The 13,831-nt window shown below is 28.5% G+C and overlaps 1 protein-coding gene and 1 long non-coding RNA gene across 2 annotated transcripts; both read right to left on the bottom strand.

Moving 5' to 3' along the window:
* Positions 1–244: 244 nt before the first annotated feature.
* LOC107929845 (copper transporter 5.1) lies at positions 245–989 on the bottom strand. Its single transcript, XM_016861366.2, has one exon. The coding sequence runs from the start codon at positions 799–801 to the stop codon at positions 385–387; it is 417 nt and encodes a 138-aa protein (XP_016716855.1). The 5' UTR covers positions 802–989; the 3' UTR covers positions 245–384.
* A 6,065-nt stretch (positions 990–7,054) lies between these two features.
* LOC107929850 (uncharacterized) lies at positions 7,055–8,114 on the bottom strand. The gene is made up of 2 exons (XR_005930192.1): positions 7,686–8,114; positions 7,055–7,583 (listed from the first exon to the last, which is right to left on the bottom strand). It is a non-coding gene; the product is annotated as an uncharacterized lncRNA (long non-coding RNA).
* Between the last annotated feature and the right edge of the window lie 5,717 nt (positions 8,115–13,831).

Here is a 13,831-nt window from a genome sequence, read left to right as displayed (position 1 = left end):
TCTTATTTAATTGAGCCTTGTAAAAAATTTAATTAGATCCTCTAATATTTTTTTTTTAAATTCTTATTAATCTCCTTAAAAAATTTAATTAAACCCCAAAACTAATCAATCTCTGCTTTAATTCAGGCAATTCTAAGTGACTGGGCATTAATAACTAACAGTTCAATTCCAGGTTGAATTATATCATCAAATCAAGCAGAATATGAGCTAAATATATAAACCAAAAAAAAAAAAAACAAACCAATTTCAAGAAAAACCCAGAAAAATGCTTGAAACAATTACAGTGATTTCCATATAAACACATACAATCATCAAATTCAATCCCTAAATTCCCAAACCCCGAAAACAACAAAATAAAAAACTCAAATCATCAATCAAATCCCATCAAGCACAAGCACAAGAGCTATTAACACCAGCAATTTCATCTTCATCCTTACTCCTCAACCACAAAAACCCAATCGTTAACCCCAACACGATCGCCAAAAACACGCCTCCGTTGAACGACATAACCGCCAGCATCAACAAATAACCCAAACCCGAACTCAACCCAAATAGTAACCCATCGACGATCTTCTTCGCCGACCACTTACCTGCGGCTCGATTCGGCTGCGACAATAACGGTTCTCCCGCCGGCTTCCCAGATCGCCTTACACGGTACCTTACGTGCTCCAAGTACTGGTAAAAAACGGAAGCCAAAACACATGCGAGAAGAGTCAACGCGTAACTCGGCCATGAATCGGTCCGCCATGAGCTGAAGAGGAGAGTCACCTGCCGGCTCCAGTAAAAGGTCATATGCATCATTTTGATTGAATTGAATGTTTCTATTTACAGAGAATTAAAAAAGAAAAATTGGAACTTAATTGATTAAAGATGAAGAATTTAGGTTAAAAATAAATAAATAAATAAAGGTTACAACTTTGAACGAACTGTACTGTACTATATTTTAAAGTTCGTTTGTGTAGTACAATACGTAGAAAATACGATCTTTTATGTTTGGAAAATGCCATTCAATTATGTTTTATTTACAATTTTGCTTCCTTACTATTTTGGGACTGTTGAGGATATTATGGGCAAAACAGGAAAAAGAAAAGGTTGCTTCTTGGATTAATATTTAGTAAAAAGTGGGATATTTCAGAAATGATCCTTAGAGATTTTAAATTAATTTTAAATTTCAAATTATTTTAATTAAATCCGCAAAGTATTAGAATTATATTAATTAAGTCCTTCCTCCAGCTTGAGTGTTTAATACAAACTCCCTAACTTGGACTTAACATGGAGTAGAGCTATCTATGGGTTGCGTGGCTCACTTGGTCTAGTCGACCAGACTTAATTTGTATCAACCACGAAATAAAATTTGTTTTTCAAGTCAATCCGAATTTAAATTAAATAACTTTAAAATATTTTTTATTTAAATTTAATTATTAAAAGGTATAAATATTAATATAAAACATATATTTTTAAAATTTTATTAATTTTTAAACAATGATATGGGCTTTTTGGCCGATTGGGCCTGTAATTTGTTTAGAATTGAGCTTTGGTTAAACTAATAAAAGATTTGATTGATATGATATGAATCTGTTGAAGGCTTGATTAGAACTATTAGAAGTTTAGGATTAATTTAAAATTTAAGTTATACTTGAAGGGGGTCTAACGAAATTGAGCATAAAAGTACTGAATTTTACAAAAATGTGGTGAGGCCAGCTGGATTAGAGTGTCGGAATTTGGATTAAACATTTCATGATTAATTGTAGGCACGAAACAAGAGAGTTGGATGAAGAAATCTTAATCGCTGTCTCATAATATAAATTGTAATTATTTGTGGTGCATTAAAATTAAAATAATAATTAAATTAGCTTTTAATAAATATTACACACGTCAATTGGGTTTTAACTTAGTATTAAAATTATTATAAGTATAGGAGAATACGTGTTCGAACATACTAAATTACATTTATTTTTTATTTAAAGGCTAATGAGAAGTTATGAATAATTTTAGAGTTACGATATTTATATATCTACTAAGAATTATGGTTTTAGGGGGTTTCAACTTCTTGGAGAGATTTGATAAAACTTTGGTAAGCCTCTTGGAGCTTCTCCTCGTTTTGTGATGGAGTGGGCTTTTATAGAAAAGAGGGAGCTTTGACGTGTATCTCTTTTAAATGATACCTTAGTACAGTGGTGGAGCTAGGGAGGCAGGGTTCGATCTCTCTAAAATGAATTTTTTTTGTTTAAACTCTTTATAATTTATAAAATTTTAATTTAGTAAAAATTATACTTTACACTCCAAAGATGATAAAATTTTAATTTAATCTTTTAAAATTATAAAGATATAGACTATTAAAATGATAAAATTACATTTTTACTATCATAAAAATATATAATTTAATTCTAGCCCAAAAATTTTATTTATAAAATAACTAAAAGTGGGTTAAATATAAAGTAGAAAATAACTATGTATTATGAGATGAATCTATTATCAAATACCTTATTTAATATTGCTTTTGAAAGAAATTTTTATTTATTTTTCACTTTTTTAATAAAAAAAATAAGAAAGGTCAACATAAATATTTTGTTACTACACTATTAGCAAAATAATGTTTTAGTCTTTTATATCAATTAACTTTTGGTGAATTCGGTTTATTGATTAAGGGCGTTCACCATATCTTTAAGGTTTGGGGATCGGTTCACAAAGAATGCTTGTGTGGTAGTTTAAACAGGTGTGTTTGTGTTTGAAATGTTATTATTTTCACATATTACTCACTAAAAATACAATTAATATATTAACGATGGTTATTCGTATCAAGATTAAAATTTCAACTTTCGAAAAATATATGGAATTAATTATAGTAAAACAAAGAGACTAAATCTATAACTTTTACAAAGTACAAAAATCAAAAACAAAATTTAACCCTGATTTTCTTTTTTGTACGAGATTTTTTAATGTTTAATAATTACATTAGACTTCGATTAAATGTAAAATTAAGTTAAATCGAATTCCTAAATAAAAGATAAATTCTAACAACATTATTTCTCCGGCCGCAATAGTCGAATCCAAAATTTTAACTAAAACTTTTTACCACTTCACTCCACAAACGTTACATCAATTACCCTTTTTAACATATTATGTTCACTTGACATGATCAATGACTCAGAAAGCACTTAAAAAGAAGAAACACTAAATTCATTTAGAGGACTATGATAATTACTTTAAAGGTAATGATAATTATTAGGCAGTCCACGTATATCTTTTTTAGAAAGAAGAAGAAATACGTCTTAAATTAAATATCAATTATAGAAAATTAAAATATGTTATTAGTTTGTATATTTAGACAATTTAAAATTTAGTCCCTAAATTTAAAAAGTTAAAAATTAAATCTTCTTATTTTCTTATTTAAAAATTTTAATCCAATCATTAACATTATTAGTATTTTTCGTCAAAATTTTATCACCTTGACATGATGATTAGATTACCCTCAAGTGAGGTTGCATATGATTGACGAAAATTAAACATGTTAAAATAAATTTTGACAAAAATTACAAACAATGATAACGATTGGATTAGATTTTTTTTAATTTGAAAAAATAAGAGAACTGAATTTTTAACTTTTTACCGTACTTGGATCAAATCTCCATTTTTGAATTAGTATAGTGGCTAATAGCATATTTTAACCATTATAGAATTCCAACTTTCTTTTTCCTCATTTTTATCAACATATTTTTTTCTTTTTTTTCTCTAAATCGTTTGCATCTTCTTTTATGTTTTGCCCAACGGTAGTGTCAGCCTTCGGATTGGCTACTGTTTGTCTTTTTCTTCCACTCACCAATCTTCTCTTTCTTTCTTTCTTTTTTTTCTCATTCACTCCATGTGCTTTGTGTCTTTTCAATTTACAAATTTATTTTGTGGGTATCTTTACTGTCTTCACAACTTATAATAGACAGATGACGGTATTTGTCGTCGTTGAAACTCCACTAGCCAACGACAAGTTCTCTTGGAAAGTGGGTGGCTCTTCATCGGCGTCTTAATATTTTTTTCTTTTCTTTTTAGTATTTCAAAATAATGAATAATTTTACGAGTCGGTTTGGACCTATCTTGTTTTTAAGTTTTATATGTTTTGTTTTTCATTATCTAATAAGTATTCATTTTTAGAAGTTTTTGTCTATTATTGTAGCACTTTTTTAGTCTTACTTATGCATATAGTCTTGCTTTTGCAAGTGATTTTAGGGATGATTTTGTTGTTGTCCTCCAGTTTGGCGGATACTCAGTTTTTTTGCCGATTTTTGTCTGCCACTTTAGACCATCCAGAGTTAGTTTTTTTATCGTATTAAGTTCTTGCAATCACTCAAAATATGTCGTGATTGAGTTGTGACAAAACTAATTGCCAACATACCAAAGTTACTTATTATTTGAATAGAGAAAAGATTGTATGAAATACAAATATTATTTCTTTCCAATAGTTTAATGCTACATCAATAATTTTATCCTGAATTTCAAGATTTTTATTTGGATTTGATTTTTTTTTAGGATGAAACTATTGAAATTCAAGATAAAAATACTGATGTAATATTAAACTATTAAAAAAGAGTTATAGATGAGGTGTCATTCCTGTTTCTAACAATCCTGACCCTATTTGAATATATCCAGATCGATTGAGTTTAATTTTTTATTTATAAATTAAAAAACAACTATTAGAAAAACAAAGCTATATTTTTAGTTAAATTAAAATTATTTTTATTTTTATAATATAAAAGTAAAAATTTTATAGTTAAATGAATGAAAATGACTTCAGCATACTATATAAAAATTATTTAAGAAGAAATCTGTTGAACAGATAAAATTCAATTTTAATTTATTTTTTTCCAAAACCAAACTATTATCACTTCGATCAACAATGGTCCCATCAGGTTCTTTTTCCTTTAGTTTTTATTTTCCAACGTTGTTTTCCAATTTGGTCCAACCATTTTTGTTCTCAAAATTTAGCCACGATGTTCATGTGTAAAATAAAGACAGAGGGACCAGAGACTGACCACATTGAACTATTGCCAATGCTATGTAAGGTCGCACTCTGAGGTACAAATCTTCAATGCAAATCCTCAGATTTTGTTTGTAGACATGCAATCCCCTTGTGTGCAAAAATATCTAGATTTCCATAACTTTTTATTTATTTAATATTATCTATTTGTTTACCTGAAACTTTTAAGTATATTGAAAGCATTTATGTACTTGTTTATATACTTTTGTTCCATGTTTCTAATTTGTTTACATGAATTATTTTAAATGTTGTTTGTCGAGTAGTTAATTAGACCTTAAATAATGTCAAATATTATCTTTTGGTGAGAGGTTTTGCACCTCCTACTTTGACGATAGCCAATGTGCCTTAAGAAGCCTGGTTCAGAGAATCTAAAGCATCTTGATTAGTAGAGATATAATTTACAAGACTTAGTGGAAAGGTGTTAGTATAATGCGTAAAATTAATTATGGTAGTCACCTACGTGCAGGGAAACTATAACCACCAACCTAAGGCACTTAAACCACATACTTGCAAGTATGTTATCACTTGGTACTAGGGTAGTAGGTAAGTGGTTACTATTACGCTCCATATTGACTCCTCTCCTATGATCTTTGCAAGTGTGTGGTTTAAGTGCCTCAAGTGAGAGATGCATTATAAAGTTTAGAATTAATTATGGAGGCCACTTGCGCGTGGGGAGATTCAAACCACCAATATAAGGCACTTAAACCACATACTTGCAAAAATGGTGGTACCATGGTTCTAGATAAGTAGCCTAGATATGTCTCAGGTTGGTGGTTTAAGTCCCCCCTCCCATGGGCTAAGGTCAAGCTATTTACATAGTTACTATTACATCTTATATTGATACCATTTCCTTGAGCTTTTGCAAGTCATATCTTTGCCAACCAAGGCACTATTGTTTCTGTGAATTAGACCTTTCAAGGCATGTTGGCTCTCTACAGAATTGAGAGACAATACATTGACATTGTTGGGGTTCAACCTGTCCAACAAACAGCATTTTAAAGACCTCTTTCGAATGATTCAACCCCCCTCAACAATAAATTTAACTTTTTGAGTGACAATGCTCGTTAACAATGGTTCAATAAAGGAAGTGGCAACATCTTTAAAGGAGGCGTCGTCTAGGGTTTCTAGGTGGAAGGGAGAAGATGAAAAGAAAAATAAAGAAAGAAAAAAGCAAAATTAAATAATAAAGAAATAAAAGATGAATTAAGAGCATTTCGTTAAATTTAATAATGGAATAATAAATTTGGTTTATTTCTTTAATGTCAGTGACTAAATTAACAAAAAAAATTTAAACTGACCAAAATAGGAACAATTTAATTTTAAAGTGACTAACGGAATAGTTTACTCCTTTTTAGAGATTGAAACATTAAAAAGTCTTTAATCTCTACTAATATATTTAATAAGTTGATGTTCAAACTTAAATTTTCTTGAATGTGCAACATGTCTCGTCATTACATCCGACTCTTATTTTTATGAATTTGAGTTGGACCAATAGAGGCCTTCCCTCTCTCAAAATGATTTTTTTTAATTTAGTCTTTTTATAAATATTAAATTAATATATATTAAAATTACACTTTCACTCTTTTAAAAATAACAAAAATTATTTAATCTTTTCAAAAATAATAAAATTATAAATTAATACATAATAAATTTATAATTAAATTTATACTTTTTATTTTTATAAAAACATTAAAACACATCATCCAACAAAGTAGTGAAAGGGCTACCAATCAAACAGTTGTATACAACTAGAACACTAGTAAAAAGAAATTCCCTTTTTTTACGAAACTTTCAATGGTTTTCAAGTTCATCCTTTTATTTTCATTTTTCAGAATTTAATTTTTATATTAAAAATTAATAAATTAACAAAAATTAACTGTTAAGCAATTTATATTTAAATTAAAAAAGTTTATGTATTTATTAATAGCTTAATTAACTTTTTTGATAAAATAAAAAGCTGAAATTCTCAATTAAAACTTGAAATATTTGAAGCAAATTTGTAATTAATTTGATCATAAATAAACCTTAAAGCATAACTAATCACTGTCTTTATTCGAAAGTATTCCAAATGCTCAAAATAGATTGGATAATAAATATAGCATCATAAAACCTCATTCTCTTTTTAAGTCCTAACTTCTTCATTCGACAGAGTTGAGAAACAGTTCTTGGATCGAGAAAACGATGTCGACGGCGATGACTTGTTCTTCCTTGGCGATTCCAAACACCTCCGAAACAAATGTCTCATCGCAGAGATCAAGTCCTCGGCGGGATTCGCCGGTGGACTCGACGATTTAAACTGCTCACAAAACTTCATGTGCCGATCCATTGCTTCGTTAGTCGTGATATCTTCCTCCGATCTAACCGTCTCGTCGTTAACGGCCTCCGAGCAAAGCCCGCAAAGCCACCGCCCTTCGAATTTTTCTCTTACGCTAGCAATGTAAGCTTGCGTACACTCCTCCGTTAAACCGCAACAATCGCACTCCGCAAGCTTCACAATAACAACGGACTCCGTTTTTTACCTTCTTTCATAACCGATGCCGCCATTGGAGTCCACCTGCAAAAAACCTTAAATTCAGCTCAAAATATTTCAAAAAAAAAAAAGAAGAAGAAGAAGAAGAAAAGGAGCAGTTTATTTTTTTTTAATTTCGTTTCGAACCTAGATGAGGAACTTTGTTTATCTCTCTTTTTCCCACTCCCTTTCTTGGAATTTAACTTGATTTTCAGCAACAAGCATCAGAGGAAGAACAATGAATTTCATATACATCTCAGAGCCTAAATTGGCTCTCTTTTTTCCTCTTCTAAAAGCAAAATTTAAGTGAAAAGATGAAAGAAAAACACAGGTATGAATCTCAATTGCATTTGATACTTATTTCTGCCTTTTTTTTCTCTCTGATTTGTTTTCTATATGATTCATATCATATAAATAGCAGATTAGGAAGAAAAGTCGAGAGAAGAGATAAAGCCCCCAATCATTGAGCGATTGAAAGCCAATGGCTCTCCACGGCACCGTTTTTTTAACCCCACGGTCATTTTTTGGTTAAATTTTTCAATAAATCCTTGTACTTTTTAAAATTTTGTATTTCAGTCTCTTTACTTTTTAGATTTCAAAATTCAGGTCAATTGTTAACACTATTAAATTTTTATTTGTTAAATATATTGATGTGATGTTTTAAAATAAAAAAAAACTTCACTTGGCAGCCATATAATTGAAAAAAGACGTAATGAACTTGAATTTAACAATATTGAAAGTTAGACCCAAATTTTAAAATTTAAAAAGTAGAGAAACTAATTTTCAAAAAATAAAAGTACAAGAACAAAACTCTAAATATTCGAAAAGTACAAAAACTTATGGTATATTTTAATTTTTCTTTCTTTTGAAATTTTCTAATTCGTTGCTATCATATTGAACTCCAATTAAATACAAATCAAGTCAAATTAAACTCTTACACAACAACAAAATCTTTTAATGTTGTTTTCATGTTTACAATAATCAAACTTGAAACCTTATATAAGGATACCGAGCTTCTTTATTATTTGACTCAACAAACATTGATTTTTATAGTCACTAATGTAAAACTCTCTATGGTACTTTTCTTTAACAGCCATGTTTATTTTAACTCTCCAATGTTCAATAGTTACATTAAAGTCCAACTAAATTTAGAATCAAGTCGAATCAAACCTTTAAATTGGAAGTAAGCTCTCTCAACGATTTTTTTTTGGGTAAACTACATCCTGAGTTACTAAATTTCAAAAAGTTACGAGATTGCCATTGAAGTACTAATAAGAAATTTTCATTGAAATTATTGAAATGTTCAAAAAAATTTTATTTAAGTTATTATGTTTTAAAGTTTTTTTTAAATGTTTGACTAACGAAATCTAAAAGACAAATTGAATGGATCAGTACATATTGATGAGTAAAAGAACAAACATTATATTCAAGTTGATCTGATAGTCAGTGTCCGAGATTTAAGAAGAAATGTATTTGAATTTTGGTTCGTAGATTTGTTACTTTCAAAGTTGTTTCATAAAAAATTAATTTGTAAAAGAGAAAGGAAAGAAGAGCTTTCAGTTGATGCAAGTGATACTCAGTGACTTAAATAAAAACTTTTAAATAATTTAGTGATCAAAATATAAATTTACTAATAATTAAGTGACCTTTGATATAATTTACCCTTTTTTATTTAAGAGTAAGAAACTTTTAGGCTACTCTAGTTTCCACCATGACTTAAACGTTACATCCAATATGATCATTGCAATCCCACGTGTGAAATTCTAATTGGTTAGGTTTATATAATGAGATGATTCGTGTAGGAGGGGAATTTATTGGAGAAATGCGGCCTGGATAAGGACAAAAGCAGCCAGCTGTCAAGACAATTACCGATCTCATATGTTGTCCAAACGGAAAATAGTAAAACGTGCAATGTACTTATTTAGCGATTTATTTCTTTCCGCTATATTAACCTTCCCTACGACCTGTCAGAAGCGCGTGTCGTCTACTACTGTTTGGTTAAAAGAAGTAAAAGCATTGTCCACGTTCTCTTACGGTCTTACCATATAGTCAGTCCGAGGTCTAGCATAAAAATTAGAAATCGTGAGTAAAAATTACAAATTTAAAATATAGATATATATTTAAAAATAATATGCAATAAATAATAAAATTTATAATTTAAATTTAATTAATCATAATAATAAATAAAATAGGTACGATATTAAAATAAAATATTAGATTAAATTATGAGAATAACAAAATTTAATATATAAACGTCATATTAACAATACTAAATGTACGGCAATCGTTTATTATAGTGTTGTCACCAATCGTGAGTTAGAGTAGACTTGTAACACCAACTTAATTAACAACATTATTGATACATACAACTAATGGGTTCGAGTGGGTTCAATCACGCTTATGCACGTTTTATTCTTCTATTTAAGGATTAGAGAGTGATTACAGGTAGTTTTAGGCATTGTATAAAAAAATTATTTTGTAACCATTAAAATAATATTAATCTTATGAGATTAATTTAATTAAATAGTGGGTAAATTACATTGTAATCACCCAACTATTGGTAAGTTTTTTTTGTCACCCAACTATTCAATTTTTCTTCTTTTTTTTTTTGGTCACCTGCCATTAAATGCCTGATGCAAAGATAACATAATAGTTTTTAAATTGATATAATAGTAATTTTAACCCTCAACATTTGTACATTACGTCAATTAGTCTTGATTCTAAAAAACTTAACTCTAAATATTTACACATTATGTAATTTAGTCTTTTTTTCTTTCAATTTTGCTTTTCATTGTGACTCTTTCATTTAAATAGCTAAAAACACAAATCTATCAACTAAATTTGGTCGAAAATATACAAAAAATAGAAACAACAAAAAATCTAAGATAATAATTTTTATATTTTTTTATTTTTTTAAAATTAACCCTCAATGTCACAATAAAATTAAAACTATAAAAAGAAGAAGAAGACCAAGTAACACAATGTGTAAATTAATGTTGAGGGTTAGTTTTTTTGGAATCAAGACTAAATTGACACAATATATAAATATTGAAGGATAAAGTTATTATTATGCCAATTTTAAAAGCTACCAAGTTATCATCCCGTTATTTGGCTTTTTTTATATATAAAATGAAGTGTAATGTTGATATGAACTATTATAGCTTGAAAATTTGAACTGTTACATTTAACAAACAAAAACAATTTTTTTTTGTATTCTCCATTTCTATTTTACTGTATATGTTTAAGATTTGTGTTTGTTTCTATCAACAATGTCATTTCTAATGTTCAAATATGTGTTCTCTCTTTATTAGTGCAATGTGTCTTACCACATACACCCAACATTTTTCGGTAAAATGATTTAATTGTTTAAAGTTACAATAAATTGAATGTACATAATATATTATTTAAAAATGTCATGTTATATTTTAAAATAATATCACATGCTCCTATAAAAATTAGGATAAACTATACTAGTAGTCACCCAACTATTAGTAAGTTTCTTTTTTGATCACCAGTTGTTAAAAGGCTGATAGAAAGATGACATGGTTGCTTTTAAAACTGACATAATAGTAAATTTAACCCTAAACATTTATACATTATGCCAATTTAGCATTGATTCTAAAAAAATTAACGCTCAACGTTTACACATTTTGTAATTTGGTCTTTTTTTTTTGTTGTTTTGCTTTTCTTTGTGTCCCTTTACCAAAAAACCAAGAGAAAAAAAATAAATTTATTAGCTAAATTTTATAAAAATATATATACAAAAAATAAAATACCAAAAAATCTAATATCTTAATTTTCACTTTTTCTCATTCTTTTCTCTTGACACTTCGATTCTCCACCACTAGATTGAATACTAGAGATTGAGATGCCTAGGTCTCCATATTTTTTTAAAAATATAGTTTAATTATAAACATATTTTTTAATTATAAACATATTTTCATGTAAAAAAATATTTGGAGATTATATAGTTTAATTATAAACATATTTTTTAAAAAATATTCTTTTTTATTTCTAATTTACACATTGTGTATTGAATTATATTTTCATGTAAAAAAATACAATAAAATTAAGGAATTGTAAACATCTACGGCTAATTTAAAAAAAAAAACTAAATTGACACAATGTATAAATATTGAGGACTAAATTTGTTATTATACTAATTTTGTTATCATGTTATTAAATAATTGAGTAACTATTTTGTAATATTTTATAGTTAGATAAGCAAAAAAAAATTTACTAATTGTTAAGTGACTATTCATATATTTTACCCTAAATTTAATATTTTTTTATAACGTGAAAAACACATTTCCAGTAATTTTAAAAGATATAAAAATGGGAATATAGTTAGGTCTTATATAATAAAGAAACATGTAAAATAGTTGTAGGGGCACTTAAAGACGGCAGCGTGTGTTTAAAACAGGTTTGGTCCCTCACAAGAACGTACCGCCACAGAATCTGACATGCGCGTTCTACTGCTTTGCAAGTATTTTTGCCCTTAATCACGCGCGCCACCTTTGATTGTTTAATAGTAAGTTACCGATAAGTATTAGATACAATGATGAAACACATTGTATTGAGAGAAAATGTATATTTAAACAGTAGAGATTACATTGTTGAGAGAATTAATCATAAATTCTAAAAACAAAAAAATTATAAAATAGATATGAAATATTAAAAAAAAATGAAGATACTAAATATGACATCTCATATTTGACCCGATCGTCGAATTCGAATGTGTGATGTTACATTACGTTGTCAAAGCAACTCAAGTTACTATAGCACAAATACATTCAATTTAATCGTCAAAATAATCCATATGCATGTATTTTTATACATTCATTGATTTCATTTTATCAATATATGGGGTTACAAGGGTTAATTTCAGAGTTAGGACTCAAATCCTAACTCAGAAGTCAAATTTCAAATTTATATCCGGAGACACTACATGTTGTGTCTCAAGGCAAGGTCTTCATGGTCTCGAGACCAACCTTATATGTTTTCCTATTTTTGCTTCAATGTTTGAATGTCATGAGATAAGGAGTTCCTATCTCGATTCTTGGAGCAGGGAAAAATCTATTTAACTCGGATGTTCTTTTATCTTGAGACAAAGGCTACTTGTCACGAAACTATACAAAAATGTCTCGAGACCTCATGCTCTTGAATGTAAAATTTAGATGAAATTTGTTCTAACGATCTCGAGGCATGTTCTTTCTGTCTCAACACTTAGTGATCAAATAGTCAAAATTTTGGTACCTCTAAGTGTTCATTGACTTAACCAAATGAACTTATACCTATCTAAAACTTACCACAAAACCTATTCATCCAATTAACCTATCAAAATGTGTTTAAACATTACCAAACCATATCCTTCAATAGATCATTACTAAACCAACTAATTTAAACATTTGAACTCACATATTCAAGCTTAATTAACTAGTAATCAAAAGTTAAAATTCAACTAACAAAACATTATAGGTCACTTACCAAAAGTGCCAAAAGTTTACTTAGACAATAAGTCAACCACCCTAGGTACATGCCATAAGACTTTAAATATATATATATGTAAACATACAAAATATAGTAATGGCTTCGTGCCAAGTTGGAGAGTTGGATGGTTGAACATAAAGTTTCTTTAAATTTTTATTCGAGACCAGTACATGAAAACAAATATGTTCGTACACTGAGTAATGGTTACTCAGTAGTGCTAACATAACTCAAATTCAATTATAAACATAACAGAATTTTAATAACAAAAGTAACATAATAACTCAAGTTAACCAACTAATCATTTCACGTTAATATCAAAAATACGTATGTACCAATAGTGTATTTATCATTTCATATTATTCTCATAAATGCTTTACTCAACTTCTCGAAATAACTTCTGATGCACCCTCAAGGTATTTGCATCTAATTTAACATATCAAAATTATGTCTCATGTTAACATCAATATCTCATTTTGATTCAATAGATATTCAATATATCATTTTTTACATTATAATCCTTATTAAGCAAATCAGACATAAGAATGAATACTCGGATCAATCCACCATCATACCAAATACTCACTGAAGTGCTAATCAAGCACAAGGACATAGATCCCACCAACCACACCAAAATACGCTCGTACCTCCAAGATATTTGAGCTAGTGATACATTCTCAACCCCCAGGGTATTAGAGAACTATCATAATATGTATGCGTATAGCAGTGAATCTTCCACCTATCAATATGGACTCTATGGCATGCCAACTATATCTGTGACTCTATCTGACAACATTAAGGCAAAT

The sequence above is a fragment of the Gossypium hirsutum genome, chromosome A07 (genome assembly GCF_007990345.1).
Source record: "Gossypium hirsutum isolate 1008001.06 chromosome A07, Gossypium_hirsutum_v2.1, whole genome shotgun sequence".
In the NCBI taxonomy this organism is placed as follows: domain Eukaryota; kingdom Viridiplantae; phylum Streptophyta; class Magnoliopsida; order Malvales; family Malvaceae; genus Gossypium; species Gossypium hirsutum.
This window is presented reverse-complemented; position numbering and strand designations above follow the sequence as displayed.

What these genes read in the sequence shown, in the direction of transcription:
- LOC107929845 (XM_016861366.2), bottom strand. Translation starts at nt 801, where the DNA reads ATGATGCATATGACCTTTTACTGGAGCCGGCAGGTGACTCTCCTCTTC.